Source organism: Haliotis rubra, unplaced genomic scaffold, assembly GCF_003918875.1.
Source record: "Haliotis rubra isolate DU_JTF1 unplaced genomic scaffold, ASM391887v1 Scf13, whole genome shotgun sequence".
NCBI lineage: Eukaryota > Metazoa > Mollusca > Gastropoda > Lepetellida > Haliotidae > Haliotis > Haliotis rubra.
Window position 1 is genome coordinate 1,217,975 of NW_025765225.1, and position 22,864 is coordinate 1,240,838.

The window sequence follows — 22,864 nt, forward strand, 5'->3', positions numbered from 1 at the left end:
CCATGTCATCTGTATCTATTGACCACCACATGTATTAAGGTCATTATAGCATTGTGTCATCATTGTGACGCCACGCCAGATGCTGTATTATATCTGTGAAGCATGTAGAAATATGTACTGCTGTTGAATGAAAGAACATATGCAACAGTTGAAGCTGTTGCCATATTTATCATTACAAAACTGTTAAATGTTCAGGTATATTTTTGCAATTGTTTTGCTCAAATTGATTGCTATGGAGGTGGTCAGTGAATGATATGTGTTGACCATTACATACTGTTTGTTGCATCTGCTGTAAAGCATACTTTAGTTAGGTATGCAATTTATTGTTCCTATTCAGAATCCTCTGCCAAAATACTTGTTGTAGATATTCCTATAGCCTCACTGCTGTATAATGTTTACCATTGTTTCCTATTGTTGAAGAAGCTATTGTGATTGTTCTGGAAGGTTTGGTTGGCAGGATGTGTCTTGATTACCAGATTCTCTTTTGTGCAATATAGGTTTGTCAAACTGAAACAAAAACATTACATGTCAGGTGCAGATCAAGATTTAATTAAAAATTAAAAAATGTTTTAATTTCTACCTATATGGGTTTCACTCAAGTGAATCTGTCATCCAAGGTAATCAGACGGCATTGCCTAACTCCTTCACTGCTGATGTTTACTTCTGTGGACCCATTTGAATATATCTGTCAATGATCAAACAAGTTTTGGGGGTTAATATAAAATATAAATGAATGTTTTAGTTCAGATTATAAAATGTTTCCATTGACTTTCTATCACTTTGTGTCATTTTATGAACTTTAAGTATTACATGTCCTGTGATGTTCCTTATTCATGAATTCAGTGGCCTTTAAAGCTAGTGGTCATGTGACAGGAAATGTGAACCAATGATATGCAGGCTGCTAGTTGTTACTCCTATCTGTGATCCTTGTACTGACCCTGGTGTTGGATATGCCAGCTAGATTTGCTTATGCCAATTTTACTCTTTGTTGTGTTGAAATAAATCTATTGGAAGTTGAATGGTATTTTTCATTGTTTAATGTGCTATGGACAGTGAGTGAGTGAGCATTGTTTTATGCCGCTTTTAGCAATATTCCAGCGATATCGCGGAGGGTAACACCAGAAATGGGCTTCACACATTGTAATCATGTGGGGAATCAAACTTGGGTCTTCAGCGTGACAAGCGAACGCTTTAACCACTAGGCTATCCCAACGCCCCATGGACAGCAAGACCTACACAACTGTGTGTCACCAGTTGAGAGGGGTTTGTGTTACTCTCTTGTGGCATCAGTGTGTAGATTTCATACCTAACTTATCTAACTACACTGGGTCAGTATGTTTAAAATGTTTGGTCTTTCTTTGTGTCTAAATGCATGTTTAAGACTATATATTCTGAGTCCTGTTTCACAAAACAACAGTCCTTTTTGTATTACATTATGGGAGTAACCACATTGCGTTGTGAAACAGGATTGTGAAGGACAAATTTAGTCCCTCACAGTTGTTGTAGGTCTGGGAAAACTTGAATTGTGGGTCACCAGGGTCCCTACATTTGTTGGTCACTGGGGTACCTTGAATTGTTGGTCACCAGGGTAGGTTGGCTTGTTGGTCACCATTGTACCTTGAATTGTCAGTCACCAGGGTAGGTTGACTTGTTGGTCACCAGGGTAGGTTGACTTGTTGGTCACCAGGGTACCTTGAGTTGTTGGTCACCAGGGTACCTTGAATTGTTGGTCACTGGGGTACCTTGAAGTAATGGTCACTAGGGTACCTTGAATTGTTGGTCATCAGGGTAGGTTGACTTGTTGGTCACCAGTGTACCTTGAATTGTCAGTCACCAGGGTAGATTGACTTGTTGGTCACCAGGGTACCTTGAATTGTTGGTCACTGGGGTACCTTGAAGTATTGGTCACTAAGGTACCTTAAAAATGTTGGTCATCAGGGTAGGTTGACTTGTTCGTCACCAGTGTACCTTGAATTGTTGGTCACTGGGGTACCTTGAAGTATTGGTCACTAGTGTACCTTGAATTGTTGGTCACCAGGGTACCTTGAATTGTTGGTCACCAGGGTAGGTTGACTTGTTGGTCACCAGTGTACCTTGAATTGTCAGTCACCAGGGTACCTTGAATTGTTGGTCACCAGGGTCCCTAGATTTGTTGGTCACTGGGGTACCTTGAATTGTTGGTCACCAGGGTAGGTTGACTTGTTGGTCACCAAGGTACCTTGAATTGTTGGTCACCAGGGTACCTTGAATTGTCGGTCACTGGGGTACCTTGAAGTATTGGTCACTAGGGTACCTTGAATTGTTGGTCACCAGGGTACCTTGAATTGTTGGTCACCAGGGTAGGTTGACTTGTTGGTCACCAGTGTACCTTGAATTGTCAGTCACCAGTGTACCTTGAATTGTTGGTCACCAGGGTCCCTAGATTTGTAGGTATATTTACAGTATTTCACCCTTAAGAATATAATAAAGATAACTGTAATAATAAAGGTCGATAAGATAAGTAGCATAGAGGGCACGAAAAACAATTTTGTTTCTCATACAAGCAACTGTTTGCGTTACCCATAGAGATAAATTCCTTTATCTTCTGAACCGCAGAGATATGATCTCTGTTAACCGATATGAAATATAGTATTTCCAACGTCAGATACCCTTAACAAACGTACCAATGGGCTTGAGTACACACAGAGAATGCGGCACTGTCCACGTTAGCTTTCAGTAGTGCTCTCATAAAACGCCTATAAAATATGGTGGCATTATTCACTTTAGTGGTATATTTGCTTTGCACTTAGGTTCCAGTGGACCATGCTCAGGGGAAATAAACTTTATGGTTTGAGCACAAGAAGATATGGTTTCACTTTGTCATATATGTATTTGAGGATTCCAGCAAACGCCCAGCTTGTCGACAAACGTTCTCACAGCTCCACTACCCAACTGCCATAATGCGAAAGTCCTTAGAAAGTCAATGATTTCGATTCTTCCGAATTTCCTAATCTGTTTTGTCAATTCTTAAAAAAAAGATATTTTTCAGAGGCTCCTTGTCATTCAGGAACCTTCGGGAATTACTTTCCTTGACAAATGTATACGTGGAAACTTCGGGCTCACATGCGAGTATCCAGCGAAATATATATTTTTTTAAAAACGTACCCACACGCTGGAAATGTGAACCCACGAAAAGACCGTATGTGCAGTGTTTCGGATTATATATATTATGAGGTTATTGGAGACCCGGGCCCGTTCCAGACTGGTATCTCAACTCCTCGTAAGTCTATGTTAACGTAAAGGATTTACGACATTAATTACTATAGTTTGGATCACTTTTAAGAACGATGCATTGACTCGTATTAAACAGTCTGCCTCTATCTATTCACAGGTACACAAGAGGTCGCTGTTTTCATACTGAAGAACATGCACCGATCTAGTTTGACATAACTGCACTGATCTGAATCTCGTACGTAGTACATTTATTGATATTTTTGTAGCAACGGTTTTTACTTTGTGCGTCTTATTGACCGTTATTTTGTTTGTTTTGATAATTGTTTTTTTGTTTACGTATTTATTCCTTGCTTATTTGAGGACAACACGGTAATTAGTTTTATGTCTCGGTTGAGTAGCAAATTTTACTTCATTACACAAGTTCTTTTTAGATCAAAATCATTATTCAGTAGATCTGTTTAGAAACATTTATACAGAGTGTGGATGATACATTTCCAAAATTACACACTGTCCTTCCTTGTTACAAACAAACGTTTTAACCGATAGAATAACTGTCAGTCACTTGTGAAGTGTCGTGGCTGTGTGGTAGGTACCGATTTACAAAACGTTCGAAGCATTATGAGCTATCGTAAATGTGTAGTTCATCATAGGCTTACGACTGCTACGGACGCTTTGTGAATGAGTGAGTATAATTGTACGCCGCCTTTAGCAATATTCCAGCAATATCACGGCGGGGGACACCAGAAATGGGCTTCACACATTGAACCCACCGGGCCAAGGAGACCGGTTAGTAAACCTTTCAGCATAAAAATCAATTGGCAATATATTATTCATTATATGTTCGTCGAATGGGATAGAATGATAGTCGACCTTCGTTTGAAATACCATTAATAGGATTGTGATCCTACTGACCTTTAACGGTATCGGTAATGATGTTAATGTTTGGGGTGGCTGTGATGTAACTATGGATGCTGCAGGTGATAACAAACACCACTCACGGGCGACATATTTGTTCGTTGCAGATAGCAACAGTAACAGCAAGACTGTATAAAAGCGCATCCAAAGGGACGTGATGATAGTGTTGACTTCATAGCGTCTACCGTGATGTTGCTCTGATTCTGTCGTTGATTTCAAACATTTGACGTGATCATTCCTAGCAATACCACCGACTGCACTTGATGTCCTCTATTGTTTGTTTGAACTGATTCATATAGAACTATTTTTGTCTTTGTATAGCAACAGTTCTTTGGTAATATGTAGAGCATCTCCTTCGAGTGTCTGTGGACATTAATTGTATCAAGAGGAACATATACATTACAAATGTTAAACTTTTTAAGATTATGTTTTGATATTGATGTTCTATTTATCATCCAAACTTATTCTTCTAACTTAAACTATAGTGTTTTTACAATGTCTTGACGATGAGTTAAATGTCAAAGCACCTTTTGTTTTTATTTTTTATATATTTTTTTATTAATATGTTACAATTATTTTCAGCTGTTTGAATGTATTGAATGGATAAATGTATGCTTGTATACAAATATACATTTTAAATAATATATTGCACCTTTAATAAACAATTTAATTTGCTTTAATTAAAGGAGATTGTAATCAACTAAAAATCGCCTAAAATGGTCTTAAACGCCCTTAAAATCACTTGGCTGATATAAGTAATTACATGTATATACAATGTGTCTGCACACTCGCTGTTGCCAGGCATGTAAACAAAGTGTCTGCTGAGGGATGAATATCGCAAAAGCGTGTTTATCTCGTGGGCACGTATTAACATGTAATTCTACAGCAATCTCCTCTTAAGTGTATCTGTGTAGGTATCGGTGTGTGCCTGAGGTCGGAGGAATACTATACAACCTTCATTCTTTACATATTACCTAAACCTTCCTACATATTCAGAAAGCCATATTCCATGGTAGGTTATGATCTGTTATGCAATGGGAACATGTCTTCTTGAAATGCTCGATAATGCAGAGACTTTGTAATATCCGTTATGTCGTCATGGATGTTTATAAATGGCGATTGTTTGCTTATCTTAAATAACTGACGATGTGTCGGTATCAAGGGTTTTAGCATAACAAATAAGTATTTCTAAGACTTTTGTTGCAGATACAATGATGCAGAGTGTTTATCAGATCCCTGGTAATGGACGACGGTTGTAATTGAATGAGCAAAAGTGGATCGATGCACAATCACCAGTTTCGAACATCAAAAATTTATTATCATATAAATATTCAACATGAACAATTAACGTTACGTAATACGCTTCTGTTTCAGAACGACGGTGCTACGATGGACTGTAGGCTATGAATTATGCATGGCACATTTTATTGATCAATTATGCTTTCTCGTATGTTTAAATTAATTAAATTCCATCGGGTGAAACGACCAAAAAACACAATTATCGCCATACACAAATAGTACAGCTATATGACATCGATATGTACGTTGTCGAGTCTAGACCAAGCAGACCAGTGGTTGATAGCAAGAACAGGGAAACACGCCATCATCGTATGCTGACATTCAACCATCCGCGTCAGTCTCTGCTATGTAACGCCAATGATGTTTGTGGATAGAAACTTGATGCAGCATGATCTAACTAGTTCATGAAACTGTCGTTTTCAAGAAAAGTATTTATTTAAGGATTTCTCCGCTGCGCTTGTTCCTCATCCAACGATTTTCGCAGGTTAACAAGATATTTTACAGACGCTTTATTCAGTATGTCACTTTTCTATGGTGACGTACGTTTTGATCACTGTTGGTGATGGCACGGTCGAAGAAACGTGCATGTTGCTGCTGCAGAGTACATGAAAGTAGTTCAGTTAAACATGTTAACATCGATGAAGGCGGGAAGCAAATGTGAATCCTCACCAGGAATAATATCATATGCAGCTTGTGTTATATTGGGAGCACCTTCTTGGGAGCTGAAAATTGAATTCGCGTTTACAACTAATGCATTGACTGGTGTATCGTAAGTTTGAAGACAGCCGGTTTATAATACTTTATTGTAACCTTTCAATGATTGTGTTACAGTAGCGTAAGAGTAATCGTCATGCCTAGAGTCTGTTCCTACCCTCATCCTAGCCAGGAGATGCTTGGTTCCGCCGAAGTGTGGCAAGATTGCAGTATATATCTGCCACAACTTGGAGAATGCCACCTTCGTCACCGAAAGAGTGATAAAGAATGCACACCCTGGTGTATTTTAGTCTCGCTCACAGATAACAGTAGTATTTGTTTACAAAACAAATATCGTCGTACGAGTACTCATCTCAAACCGTCTGTATTTGAGTCCCATGGTAATCGTTATACAATTGATTATGACATCTATAGTGGACGGGGAAGAGTAAACGCCATAGTGTTCTTCCCTTTTATCAGTTACAATTCCTCACACCACGCCAAGCACTTGCCGTAATTATCAAAATTGTTCAAGTTGCCCCTGCAACCACTGTAGATGAAGGTGTCGCAGGATTTGGTGATCCAGTTGAAGAAATACCTCGGTATAGACTTCCTGCACGAACCCGGATCTTGGGGCAATCGGCAGATGTGTCTCCTGTCTACAATAGTCAACAAGTGAGTTATGCCTGCCTACAACAGTCAATAAGTGAGTTATCTATGCCTACCATAGTCAACAAGTAAGTTATCTATGCCTACAATAGTCAACAAGTGAGTTATCTTTGCTGACAATAGTCAACAGGTGAGTTATGACTACCTACCATAGTTAACAAGTGAGTTATCTATGCCTACCATAGTCAACAAGTGAGTTATCTATGCCTACCATAGTCAACAAGTGAGTTATCTATGCCTACCATAGTCAACAAGTAAGTTATCTATGCCTACCATAGTCAACAAGTAAGTTATCTATGCCTACAATAGTCAACACTTGAGTTATCTCTACTTACAATAGCCAACAGGTGAGTTATGACTACCTACCATAGTTAACAAGTGAGTTATCTATGCCTACCATAGTCAACAAGTAGATTATCTATGCCTACCATAGTCAACAAGTAAGTTATCTATGCCTACCATAGTCAACAAGTGAGTTATCTATGCCTACCATAGTCAACAAGTAGGTTATCTATGCCTACCATAGTCAACAAGTGAGTTATCTATGCCTACCATAGTCAACAAGTAAGTTATCTATGCCTACCATAGTCAACAAGTAGGTTATCTATGCCTACAATAGTCAACACTTGAGTTATCTCTACTTACAATAGCCAACAGGTGAGTTATGACTACCTACCATAGTTAACAAGGGAGTTATCTATGCCTACCATAGTCAACAAGTAGATTATCTATGCCTACCATAATCAACAAGTAAGTTATCTATGCCTACCATAGTCAACAAGTGAGTTATCTATGCCTACCATAGTCAACAAGTAGGTTATCTATGCCTACCATAGTCAACAAGTGAGTTATCTATGCCTACCATAGTCAACAAGTAAGTTATATATGCCTACCATAGTCAACAAGTAAGTTATCTATGCCTACCATAGTCAACAAGTGAGTTATCTATGCCTACCATAGTCAACAAGTGAGTTATCTATGCCTACCATAGTCAACAAGTGAGTTATCTATGCCTACCATAGTCAACAAGTGAGTTATCTATGCCTACCATAGTCAACAAGTAGGTTATCTATGCCTACCATAGTCAACAAGTGAGTTATCTATGCCTACCATAGTCAACAAGTAAGTTATCTATGCCTACCATAGTCAACAAGTAAGTTATCTATGCCTACCATAGTCAACAAGTAAGTTATCTATGCCTACCATAGTCAACAAGTGAGTTATACCAACCTACAACAGTCAACAAGTGAGTTATGCCTGTCTACTATAGTCAACAAGTGAGTTATGCTTGCCTACAACATTCAACCAGTTATAACTGTCAGTCAGTGTAATAGACCTGCTTGCAACAGTTGGTGAGTTAGACAATACTCAACGAATGTTAGAGTATCGATGTAGCTGTAATACTGTTCGATATAGCTATCTAATTGTTCAATATTGCTGTCCAGTTGTTCGGTATAGCTGTCACATCGATAAATCGATATAGCTGTAAAGCTGTTCGAGATAACTACCATAAAGATTACAAACACGCACGCACACACACATATGTGAATACATGCAATGCCGTTCGATATAGCTGTAATACTGTTCCATACTGCTGTAATAGTGTTTCATACAGATATCATATTATCATTATGGACATATCATTAAAGTATTTTTATGAATATGTATGTGATATAATTCTTACCTGATATATTTGGAATAAAAAGCCCACGTGTGTGTTGGAGTAATATCAGAAAAAACACAAATATTCTTAAGAAGTCTGACATAATTACCTCGGTATTTCTACCTGCAAGATAAAAAAGAAATGAAAGAGATACATATTTCATGTAGTTATACATACAGTGATTTCAATGAGTCAGTCAATGCGTTGACAGCGTGGGAAAGGCTTTGTTATTGTGAAATAGTTTCCATTCAATTCCCGTTTTAAGCTACGATTTTTAATAATATGTAGTTAGCACCCTTAAGCTTGTATGCTGAATTTGAGAAATTGCGTATTTCCCATAAGTAATTAAATGAGCGCTGTAGCCTACCGAGTGTGTAGCCTACCCGTCTCATCATGACTTTCTCCCTCTCATTCTAATAAATATCATGCAGTTCAAGGTTTGACTAAATCTGAAGAACTATCGAGAAAATGTGACATGTTATACAATATTTACAAAATACAGAAATACACGTGCTTTCTTTTCAGTTATCAGTTTTCAAGTCATATTGCAATTACTCATAACAGTCCATGGCGATTGGCCGTCGTTGAATAATATTTGACAACTAGAAATTATAGTGAGCAATAAGACAGTTGAGAGCATATTGAGTGATGAGACAGTGTGGGCAAGATTGTCACCATTCCTCTGTCTCCTTGAGATTGTTAAAAAGTTAAGCCGGCAATTAAATTTTAAAAGATTTTCTGCGTCTAAACGTAGGTAGGAATATCAAACATTGAAAGATGAGGCCCCAATTATTGGTCCATGTTCAGTAAACAGCATGTACTTCGTGACAATGTTATGTCACATCGACCCCGAACATCTGGCACCGTCTTATAACACAACAACCTTGTAAAATGTACGTTTCACACACACATTATCATGATTTTAAAAACTGTCGCGCCTGTAGAGCATCCTATTTCATAGATTTTTCGCTGTACACGTTTATAGTGCTGATCAATGATGGTGACAACCAATCTGGAAATATTTCAGTAACATGATCCTACGTACCTTGCAATACTGGACTTGTGTTACGAAGCAATGTGTCTCAAAGAGGAGACACAGACTAACAGCATAATGTCTCCGATCTTATGTCAAGGCGCTGGTGTTATTTGGTAATATTTGGATATAATGAAAGAAAGTGGGTGTCGTGGACACTTCCAGCCTTGCTGGTATTTGACATGCGTTACATGTCACAGATGTGTCGGTGCGGCGTCGTGGCAGCATGTGTTCCTTTCGATTAACGCTAAGGACAATGATCGAAACCAATAAATCTTTTCTAGGAACTGACCTCTAGATTCAGGCTGAACCTGAGGAAAATCATGACTTCATTTAGGGGGCTTGCATTACAGAAGAGGTTAGGCGGAAGGGGCAATAATAAAGTTCATCGGGAACTGTGAGGCAGCAAAAATTCTGTTTTCGAAATTGTCGCCAACCTTGTTATTTAGGAAATACGGGTTTCTCTACCCTCGCGTAGAGTGTAATACAGTACGGTGTTGCTCTTACCTTAGTTTAAGCACGAGGACGCTTTCGTCTCAGATAGGTCGTAACGTTACGAACGCTTTGCGGATCGACAATCAGGGGTGTACAAGGATATGAGCATTTGTTGTGACAGGTCTTTCTATTTCCTCAGCGGAGTGGAAAATTGAGATAAGACAATGTGATAATATTTCATGTCGTAATTCGAAAAGCGTACAATCGGCGCCTCTGATCGTTTAGCGAAGCATCTTTGAACCACGCATTAGGAATATAGAAAATATTAGAAGCCTCTTGGAGTTGTGTTAGAATAAATCCCCATCATTCTGCTTTTCGCCCCCGAGTTAGGTCTGGTCCTCAGCTACCCATGCTGGTCGTAAGAGGCGACTAACGTGATCGGGTGGTCAGGCTCGCTGACTTGGCTAATGCATGTCATATGTTGATCGATGCTCGTGATGTCAATCACTGGATTGTCTTGTCCAGATTCAATTATTTACAGACTGCTAGAACATTGCGTTAAACAAGAAACAAACAAACAAAAAACAAGCAAAAAACAAACAAACAAATACCCCCAAAAACAACCCCAAACAAACAAAACAAAAAACAAAACAAAAACAACAACCAAAAACAAACAACAACAACAAAAACAAAAAGCCCCAAAATATTCCTAAGTTACAATTTATCTGCGATTCTGCCAATGTAGGTTTTCTGGCGTGTTTGTTAATGCAAGTCTCACAAGTATTGTGATTCATATCTTACGTCAACAATTACGAAAGAAGAGCCGTTTTTGGAATACGGACAAATGTTTTGGCCGATAATCAATACTGCTTCATTACCAGCTGGAGGGTGTAAACAGTATATGCCCAGTATTACCAGACAGTACACAAGAGCTATGCATACCTTACTTTGAAAGCTGTTGCCCGGCTCAGCTCTCATCTCATCTCATACATTACTTCGGCCAGCATTGTGTGTGTTTGTTGGTGTATGTTTGTAAATGGAATAACAGTTGACTACCTGACCACATCATAGCATAAAATACATTGACACTCTGACAAATAAGTGCTGTTCGAGTTTATTTACCATAACAAGACAAAAATAATAAATTCAACTGACATGTTATATGAACTGTAAGCAACTGATCCATCTGTACATTCGGGTCGACTTGGCTTATTCCTTAACCTAGGTATACATAATAGGTGAATATTTCTTCAATTCACCGAAAACCGATCGATCTCTTCGCTTAGACTTCGTACACAATGGCAGCTGCTTTTGAACATGTGTTCATACGTATTTATCAATAATTTATTGCATACTCTTTATTTCCAGTTTATTGTAAATATTTACCATGGGGTCAGCCAACTTGTAGTAGCATTTCAACGCTTGTTTTCTTTCAGAAGAACAATTGACTTGCCCTTGCTTGTGTTTGTGACGGGTACCTCCAGTGGAGCAGGATACGCTCACCTTTTTTTCAAACACGGGGTTGCATGACATCATGATAATGATGATGATGATTTGTAAACAGAGTCTTATAATTTTTTGCAATGGCCTCTGCTTGTAGTAGATATTTTGTTTCTTGTTGCCTTTATTTACATTGATAAAGGAAACATAGATTATTGTCTTGACCACTCGTTGAAAAAATACTTGAATTTTACAGTTTAATGTTCAATTTTAGCGTTGTCTGGTAATGTTCATGCCAGTACCTTCATGTTTAAGGTTAAAGCACGCAGACGGATTCAGTGCTATGTGTTTGTGTTTGGACTAGTCCGGACCTATGCCGGTTTCACAGTGCTTGCCAACTGTGATGCTATGCCACAGGAGAACAAAATGACAACTCACTCACACTCAATAAACTGACTTGGAACCGAACGTTCATAATACCAAGAGCCAGGTACGGTCACATCCAATTGGCTCAAGCTTTCGTCCATCGGATGGGTACACTGTGTACAATATGTTAAGCCACCTTTTGGTGTCCCCAATACGACAAGAATATTGCGAAAGGCAATATTTGATCTCTGGGTTTCCTATGACGCGGCCAGGAGGAGTTGGTCTACGACGTTCCGCAGTGTGGGTAGAGACACTCTATCCATGCAGGTAGGGACATTCCATTCATGATCCCTTCTTAAATATGTCATGGGATGTTGAGTTCCTCAGGGTAGATAATAAATCGTTTCACAGTGTTGCTGCAATCATGTTGACCCGTGAAATTCCGAAATTGATCTTATATCGCTGAATGCGGCGTAAAACTAAACTCACTCACCGCAATCATGCTGAAGCATCTGTCACAATACATTACTGTTCATATTTTGGGTCGTCACGCCGAAGACCCGGGTTCGAATCCCCACATGGGTACAATGTGTGAAGCCCATTTCTGGTGTCCCCCACCGTGATGTTGCTGGAATATTGCTAAAAGCGGCGTAAAACCAAACTCAGTCAGTCAGTCAGTCATATTTTTGACAGTGATATTGCCCCATTGAAGGTTTCTGTACCATGGCTCTCATCAGTCGTCTGGAAAACTATACATTTGGATTTCCATGTTGAAAGTCGCGAATAGACTAACGAATATTTGTGCCTTACACCATTGACATACCTTATTTACATAAATACCTTTGTAAATCCTCACGTGAACGTATATTAAATTTACATATCTAGACGTAGGTATAGCTACACATGTGCTTAATTACGTACAAGGTAGGCTTCACATATTACGAAGGCTTCAGCTTGGACAGCTTGCCTGCCGACACGAGGCATAACGTACACGATAGATTTCCTAGGTGGATTGTGATCTGGTAACATCACTTCACTTCACTTCACTTTATTCTCAATAGACCACCAATGGTGGTATAAGACTGCCTGCCTGACTGACTAAATATGGTTTTACGCCGCTTTTAGCAATGTTCCAGCAATATCACGGCGAGGGACACCAGAAGAGGGCTTCACACATTGTACCCATGTGGGAAGCGAACCTGGGACTTCGGCGTGACGAGCGAACGCCTCAACCACTCGGCTACCCCACCGCCCCGGTATAAGAGTACATATTACACACATCAATCATTACATACAGACAAAATGGCGGCGGAGTATAACAATATATTATAGAAAATCAGTTGTTGGTATAACGTGTCTATTATCTAACTTTTGTTATAGCAGAAAAGATAACATTTATAAACTGGGCTAGGTTTTTTAAAAGAGTAAAATCTAAGGTAGTAAACAAAATTCTATAAGACACAATATTAGAGTGTTTGAGCAATTTGGTTGATATACATTTTCTTCTAGATTCATAAAGAGCAGGACAGCGAAATATATTATGGAACGCGTCTGCAATTGCTGGCGAGTCACATAATTTACAAGTTCTATTTTCTCTTGGAATATTATTCCAACGCCCTGTCTCAATTGGTAAACAATGATTAGATGTTCTGAATTTTAATAGTGGATAATTAATACATTTGGGCAATAAGAGAAAGGCATCAAGTGATGGTAGGGTCTTAATATATTTATAGTATTGTCCCTTAGGACTTATTTCTATGGCATTCCTCCACTCTGGATAAAAGTGATCTTTTAACCTACTTTCTACCATATTCAGCAGCCATGTTCAACTAAAATTACCTGGGAACATATATACATTACTAAGCCCGCATGAGTTTAGGATATTTTCAACAAATTTAAGTCAAGAATAGGAATGATTGTTTACCACACTATCTAATGACATGAAGTTATAGATTACCTGCGATAATTTGAATTGGGACTAGGGCGTGGTGAGGTTATGCCAATAACTAATAATTCTTTTGGATACATGAATGTTGATAGGATATCTTCCAAATTCACCATATAAGAAATAATTCGGTGTAGACATTCTGAGACCAGAGGCTAATTTTAAAAACGTGGTATGTACGTTTTCAAGTATATCTATTTTACCATGACCCCCAAATTCAGAGCGGCACAACATGATAGGTAAAATCATTAAATCTAACGCTTTAAATAAATAAAGTGGTAAATCATTGTTTCTTGCCATTTTCCATAACAAAACATACATTTCCTAGCCTGTGTAGCTAGTACATTAATACAAAAAGAGAAATTTCTATTTTTGTGAAAGTTAAACCCGAAGTAGTTATAATTATCTACTATTTCAATTTCTTCTGTGCTATAGTGAAACGATAGCTTATTAACTCTACACTTGCCACTTCCAAAAACAACAATTTTAGTTTGATCACTATTTACAGTCAGTCTCCATTTCTGGCAATATACATGAAAATGGTCCAGGGACCTTTGCAGGGCTGACGCTGAGGTAGCAAATAGCACTGTGTCGTCTGTATATAAAAGTACCAGCAGTTGTAAGCAGATTACATTCATATCATAAGTATTGATGGATATATCAACACCATTACAATCAAGTGTTTTACCATGATTCTAAATCATTTATAAAGATAGAGAAAAATAACGGAGAAAGATTTACTCCCTGTCGAACCCCCGAGAAACTTGGGAAAGACGCAGACTTTTCATGGTTAAACTCAATACTGGTTTTATGTTAGAGTACATATTGTGAACTAATGGAAACAACTTTCCTTGGATACCATAAGATACCACTTTTGACCAAAGACCAACTGTCCAAACATTATCGAAGGCTTTAGAAATGTCAATGAAAGCACTTTACAATTTATGTTTATTGTGTTTTAGGAATTCAATAACTGAATTAAGGACAGAATGTTGTCAATTGTAGAGTAACCTTTACGAAAACCGGCTTGGCAAGGGGATAATAATGAGTTAATATCTAAAATCTGGATAATCTACGGTTAAGTATGCTAGTAACAAGGTTTCCAAGACAGCTCAAAATTGTAATAGGTCTACAGGAACTAGGATCACATGAGTCACCTTTACCTTTGTAGATTGGTTTAATGACCCCAATTAACCAAGATTCAGGAACTTCACCTGTGTCGAGTACAACATTAAGAGGTTTTTCTAGAAATGGAAGAAATAAGTCTATTGAGTCAATCATATAATCGTTTTCTACAAAATCTTCACTTGATGCTTTATTTCTTTTCAGTTGTGATAGTGCTTCAGGAATTTCCTTCTGTGTTATGGCAACATTAAGAACTGAGCATTCTAAGGGTACATGCATTTCATTAATATAGTCAGGAACTGTTTCATTACACCCTTGTGCGTTTATATTCTTAAAGTATTCATATAACTCTTTAAAACTAGGGAAAGAATCATTATGTGTAGACTTTCGTTTAAGCAGTAATTTCCAGTAACCCCTTAGGTTCGTCTTCTGCTTATTAGCTGCGTGGCGGTAATAGATATGATTTGCCTGATTCCTATGTCTTCGATATTTCTTTCTTGCTTTACGGTAGTGTATACGTTTCAGTGTACATTCTTTTCCAAACCAAGGTTTGTTAACTTTATTGTTCTTATCATTACCAGTATAATTATATGGACGAGAGGGACGTATGCCAAACGTATTTCTAGCTGCGTTTGTAAGAATATCGGAGAAGACAACAGTTGCCTTGTTTATGAATGCATTTGCCTTCGTATTGTCATCAACCACTTCATCTAATAATGTGCTTACATCGTGTATTTGCATAACATCAATAGTGCTCCTGTATTGGTCCTTTATTGGGTCATATCTTTTCGGTTTTGTCAATATAATTGCAGGTTTACCAGTAAATGGTTTAGGTGCCTTAGCAAACAATCTGCTATTCATGCTTGATAACGAAAATGTTATAGGGCAGTGCACATCAGAGTATAGAGGAGAAAAACCAACAATTTCAAAGCTCTCAATATATGGCAGACATCTTTTAGAACATATGACATAGTCCTTACAAGTAACGTTTCCTAATTTTGCATCTTTGTCCAATCTACCATTACAAATAAACATATAAACGTTTTGCAGATATCAATCAGTTTATGTCTGTAATTATTAATTTTACGAGGAAGACCGAGCTCTTCTAAGACAATTTCAGGGTCACAATTATATGACATTTCATCAGTGTCAATATCCAACTCTTCTAACAAATGTTTATCTAGACTTACATAATCACACAGTGTTACAGTACGAGCATTAAAATCGCCAGTAAGAATCACAGTCTTCGGCGTGACGAGCGAACGTTTTAACTACTAGGTTACCCCCACCGCCCCTGTTGCCAACATGAATGTCACTCAAATCACATTTGACGGATACTCGAACCTGAGTGCAATGTTAGTATAAGGATACCCCGATAGATCCTAAGGATATGAGAGACACATGACACTTTTTAGATGAATTATTTGCTTGCTGTTGAAGTGTAGTTGGTGAGGTGGGTATGTTTGTGGGGTGTTTGGGCAGTATGGATATATTTCATCACTGTCAAAATGTGTGTTTTTCAGATATTTTGTCTCAAATTGCCCCAATACGTGAGAAATTGGTGGTCTCCGTTGTTGGACGATAGGCTAGAACATCATATGTGAAAATTAGCATACGCAAATAGTGACAAAGAGATAGCATTGTACGTTTTTTACAAACATACCCGGGCCATCGGGTGTTAACAAATAGCCCACCCCATCGTCCTCAACATCTGAGTAAGCTAGGTAAGGAAACGCATCTGATCTGTTGAAAGGATAATAACATCAACAAAGTAGGGTCACTGGTTATGTACATTTATTTTGAATATGAATAAATGAGAATCACTCTTTCAGCATGTTAACCAATGTATACAAACATAGGACAATGTCTCGAAGTGGTTCAGATTCCACTAGGGCATTCACTGAAGCGGTTATCTGGAGATGACATCTTTGAGACCGACACAGGCGGTCGAATGACGGTTATCTCCCTTGATCCCCATAAAATGACAGCGTCTGCTACCACCGTGAGTTAGCCATGTCGAACATTACGTCCCCCAGTTCCGCTCCCACATGTCCGTCTGCACTGGTTGAGGGTGGTGAAACGGTTGCTGTTGCCGCCGCATCCACTATAGGAGAAACTATGACAACCTCCCAGTTGCCCGTCGTAGTAGTAACGGGTGTACATGTTGCTTTGACAAGTGCCAGGGTCCGGGTTCAGATGGCAGACTGGAGACAGAGGTTGTTTAATACAGTTGTTTGTAACGTGTGGCAACTTACTCTTGCTTGAAGATGAGCGACTGAGTTCAGTTAACGCAATTTTGAACAGTTTTCCAGGCCACATACGTAAAAATAGCAATAACGTTAAGGCTTCGCCTTTGTTTTGTGAATCTTGTTTCAGTATCTACCGAGATCAAGAACTTAACCACAAAAGCTATTCACTTTAGTTACGTAAATAGGCGGGCCAAAGAAACTATTCACATTAAATTGGAATCAACCGAAACACTACAAACGTTATGAAAGTAGTCGGCGAAACATTGCAAATTCCACAACGCAACTATGATATTCGTATCAAATATGTTAACTATTTTTGTTCTTTCAATATAGCCATTATCAAACATGGGTGAATACATTCTTTCGCCCGGCAGTTTACTTGCTTTCAAAATATTGTAATGAGCAAAACGCAAAGTAGGAAAAAATACATTAGATTACAGTTAAAATTAAATACTTTACCAAAAAGAACCCCATCTTGAACGTAAGCGAAAACAATATGCAACAAAACCATTCAGTAAAATTTTCAAGCATGCATCAAAATCTAAAATCTCTACTACCCGTTACGATCCGGTTAGAATTGGTCTTCAGTAACCCACGCTTGTCGTAACTGGGATCAGGTTGTCAGGCTCGCTGACTTGGTGGACACATGTCATGCGCATGATGTTGATCTCTGGATGGTCCAGACTCGATTATTTACAGTCTGCCGCCTTATAACTTGAATATTGCTGACTGTGGCGTTAAACAACAAACAAAATACAAACCTCTACTACACTATGAGTGAATAAGTGAGTGAGCTGGGTTTTACGCCCACAAGGACTTACTTTGACTTTCAATGCCCGCATTTCCGCTTGTTCCAAACGAAGAGCTACCTCCAGTCAGTCCACCCGTATGACCTCCACCCAGTCCATTGACGTGTCCACCCGGTCCATGAACGTGTCTATCTAGTCCATTAACTCCACGGACATGTCCATTTAGTCCATGTTCGTGTCCACCTGGTCCATGAATGTGTCCACTGATTCCTCCTACTCGTCCATTTAGTCCATGAACGTGTCCACCCTGTCCATGAGCATGTCCACCCAGGCCATCAATGTGTCCACCTAATCCATCAACATGTCCAGCCGGTCCATGAACGTGTCCATCAAGTCCATGAACGTGTCCACTGAGGCCATCAATGTGTCCCCCCAATCCATCAACATGTCCAGCCGGTCCATGGATGCGTCCATCCAATCCACTATTTATTCCACCACCTAGTCGACCATCGATGATAGAACCACCAAGTCCGCCATTAAGTCCACCATTGAAACCACCATTAATACCACCGCGAGGCACACAGTAGGATGTCCATCGGTCCACATACTCGCACACAGTCTGACGGGGGCATTGCTGCAATGATATGGTAAAATATTCAGTATAGAATAGTGTTTTTTCTCTCAAACGTTTGCGACTTTAATGAAAGAAGTGCATTTTAAGGCATAAATTTTCTCAAACAAGTAGCTGTCACGATACAGTAAAATGCCCTGTTAACCAAAGTATACAATACATAGGACAATGGTTTAGATACCACCGTCTTTACTGAAGTGTGTATCGGGAGAATATCATCTTTGAGAACAACACAGGCGGGCGAATGACAGTTATCTCCCTTGATCTCCCTACAATTACAGCGTCTACTGCCACCATGATTTAGTTCTGTTCTTTCAGAAAGGACACAAGGGCTTCTCTTTTTCTGACAAGGTCACCCATTGATCCGAGCAATACTACCAATTTCGGTTTTTTAAAAATAACTTTCCGATTATTTACGGATTATGTATTTATTTAGCAGCTTATTTACTGTCTTTAATGGAACAATATGGAAAACATCATTGGTATGCATGTTATGTCTCCCTGATTGTGGAAAATGTGTACCGTCGTCTTGTGCGGTCTACTCACCTTGTACAGGTATGATCATGCGTGTCAAGTCTGTCATTATTACATCCATTACGGTTTTCATGTCATCAAAAGACGACGCAGCGGTGATTGATCATGGCGCTGACTATACACATACCCTCGGGGCCACTGACGCATTATCTTGCTATTATTACAACATTTATTCTTTGGTGATTGATAGGATGTTCTATAAGGGAAAAACAACGCCTAATAACCCTGAACGCTTACGATAGAAATTCAGGGTCATTATCATATTAGATATATTTCATCACCCATTTGTCCATTCGTATCTTGATTATAATTCATGTATTTTCATTTTCATGTACTACTAATTTCTTCGATTATTTCCTAATTTAAAGAACATTTTGAATTATTTTATAATATAAACTCCAACGATAGAGAAAAACCAATCTCGCGTATCTGCTGAGTCCACAAGGAGTTAAATGCAATACAGCGTGAAAAGTATGGAAAATTGAAATCAATGATGACACAAGGTGCGCTCAGAGGGTAATCATATCCCGCGCTGTCAGTGTACCACCAATATAATTCGCATGGAAATTAGTGTTTGTATCTTGCCTAAGGCCACAGAGTAGTATTTACGGCGGCCTGTAAAGAAACAGTAGTGACTCAATGGAGATCTAAGCCTGACGTAAGGAACAGGTATCTGTATTCCTCCTGTCTTATACATATTTCTCTATAACTTGCTGCTGTTACGATGAAATTGAATATTTTTTCTAAATTATCCCTTATATATTTTCATGACGTATATCAGTTAAAGTACACTACTGTGCTGTACCTCTTTGTTTAAAAGTTAAATGTCAAAATATTTGCCCTTTTAGACATGCTAGATGATTTTTTACACTTTATTGTTTTAGCCTTCTGTTTTGATTCATTTGACTTACAACTTATTTCCATGACTTATTCAATTATCACGAAAAAGAGGTACTTTTATAAGAAAAAAATCAAACAGTTTGTCTGTCCCCGCACACTAATTGTACAGGATACAGTAAAGATAAATAATTGACTATTTCTGTTGCATCCTTACCCAGCAATTCCTGACACGCGTTCTTCTGTTAGACGCACCTCCCAACCCAAGGGCCGTCAGAATACGCCTTACTGCAAGGGGGTTAAACTGGCCCAAACGGCTGACCAATCTCCTGAGAGTGCCTCTGAAACCCCTCCCTCGTCCTCTCCTGCCGCCGATGCTGTTGATGCCACGGCTTCCACCAATACCGCCAGGGCCATGCTCAGGTTCTGGGATCCCTATTCCAGCATACAAAATGTCATTACAATTCAAGTCATGCTCACCTATTTGGGGTAACCATGGAATGTGCCTCAATGTCCGAACCTGTATGTCCGAATCTGAGATACAAGACAACTCTGGCTATATATTACCCAGGAATGTTAACAAATGTGAAAACTCTCGGGCTTGAAAATACTGGACGGCTAAAGAAAGCATACACTTGGAAGCATGATTTTACCGAAACCTATAAACGTCATGTAAACGTGATATATATCCCTCCAATAATCATTCATTTTTCCCATTTTAGTCACTATCGAACATGAGCATAAATAAATATTTTCAAGGCAGTTAGTACCAATAAACCTTACATGGCAAATCGCACAAAATAGTACTTACAGGCATCGTATTATATTAAACTGGACAGACGTACCTGCTCCAATTCCATGACCTGGCTCGGCAATGGCACCTAAAACATGACGTGTTGTTAAGAAACGTATTATTAACTATCTAAAACAAATATATCTACTAATAGACCACTATCGAATATGAGCGTAAATATATATCATGGCCTGATAGTTAGTACCAATAAACCTTACATGGCACATACCACAAAATAGTTCCACAGCATTCACAACAGAAACAAACAAAACAAAAATACCCCTAAAAATGTGTGATTTCTTTCTTTATCGAGCGTCAGCGTAACGCACATCCAACCCAAAGATGAGAAAAACGGATTTGCGACAATTCCAAGAACTGGCTTTGGAATTGTATATGACGTAAGGAAATATATAAGAATAACTATTTAAAAACAAACGCTTGCACTTTTTCGCAGTTCAAAATCCCATTCTACTGACGTCATTATGGAATATACATTCATACATTATGGAATATATGATATCTTTTTACCTGCCCCTATTCCGTGTTCGGGCTCAGGTAGTGGCCCCACTCCAAATCCCGGCTCTGGGAGTACACCTATAAACAAATATCACGATGTCTTTATGTTCACGATCACTGTGATCAAGATATTCAAACATAGTTATCCTGTTTGAAAACACCGGCTTCATTTTCAACATAAGATAATCAAGATCTCTTTCCCTCCAAATACGTGTGATGTCGATTATATGTCATATAAATATAGTATTTCATAACTGAAAGCTTTCTTAAAAGTCGTATTTTTTCAAACTATTGCATCATTTGTGTATTTATTCATGTTATCTGTTAGGAACCCAGCCTTCGATTGGAAACGAATATATTCATAACCAGAATATCAATTGTTATATAAAGACATTCTTTAAGAAAACAATCTTATCCATATCCTTTGTAAGTTTTAACTTCGGAACCCAATGGGGAAATTCTTATGAAAGGACACTGAAACGAAAACGAATTCAGGGGTCTCCTCGCCATAACCCTCGCAAACGCACGTTTAGAGTAAGAGATAATGTAACCAAAATTAGATTGTCTCAACTATCACATTAACTAAATTGGAAACTTTATATTCTGGACATATCAACAAAAATATGAGCTATTTATAATTGACACATATTCATTCATTCATTATTATCTTAAAGTGGATATTTTTAGGGCTATCCTTTATGAAATCCTGTTCCATGTTTGATATGAACAGATGGAAATAAATATGTAAAGGACATAATTAATTTACCCGTAAATACTAAATACCTTGTCATAGTAACATCTCGTGTTGTGCACCACATCATATATGTAAATGACGAACAGTTGGAGCTACCCGTAAGAGACAATTGGTGCAGTATTCCACATTACACCCAAGTAAGGGATCAACTATGACAGATAGCTATCCTTGCATGTGTTGAGTAAAAGGCAGAGTAGTTGAAGACCGACATAGCCGCTCGACATTGTTTTTAGTCGGGGTTTCTTGATACTATTCATGTGCAATCCTATTTTCTGATATATAATATATAATAAGTTATTGCGTTTTACAGAGACCCGACTATAGACGAAAGCTAGAAAATAGTTTTTTGTCAACACAACTGGTACTCTATCAAATATCCAATCCAGAAATGAGACAGACACACTGACCTGCTCCAAGTCCATGGCCTGGCTCGGGGACGACACCTTAAACATGATGATTGATGTGTAAGGAAATGTAGAATAAAACCAACAAGTAAAACATGTTTAATAATTATGAACATAAACATCCATTATTAGCAAACTATAATGTTTTGTTATCTTGAAATATTAATGTTCATGATACATAACACAAAATCCCAGTTTACTCATGTCATTATGGAATATACTTCACGCTAAAATAAATAATGATATTTTACCTGCCCCTATTCCATGTTGGGGCTCAGGTAGTGGCCCCACTCCAAATCCCGGCTCTGGGAGTACACCTATAAACAAATACACATATTACGATGTCTTTATGTTCACGATCACTGTGATCAAGATATAGTTATGTGCGAAAATATAGTCCTCATTCTCAGCACAAGATAAGATCTCTATTCCTCCAAATGCATGTGATGTCGACGATATGTATGTGTTTTTCTACTGTCCCTTTTCTTTTGACAGTGAAGGATTGATACCTCTGAGACATTGGCATTTCATTTGTCAGTATTGAGAGGGCCTCTGTTAGTAATATTCGAAACTGAATGTATTCACCCTTATAGAAGAAGAA

General features: G+C 38.4%; 1 protein-coding gene across 1 annotated transcript; it reads right to left on the reverse strand.

The window, feature by feature from the left end:
- Positions 1-16,803: 16,803 nt before the first annotated feature.
- On the reverse strand, positions 16,804-22,311 carry LOC124267214 (glycine-rich cell wall structural protein-like). The gene is made up of 4 exons (XM_046702130.1): positions 22,267-22,311; positions 20,112-20,231; positions 17,867-18,428; positions 16,804-17,000 (listed from the first exon to the last, which is right to left on the reverse strand). Exons 1-4 carry the CDS (start codon positions 22,309-22,311, stop codon positions 16,804-16,806), a joined length of 924 nt encoding a protein of 307 aa, XP_046558086.1.
- Positions 22,312-22,864: the final 553 nt, after the last annotated feature.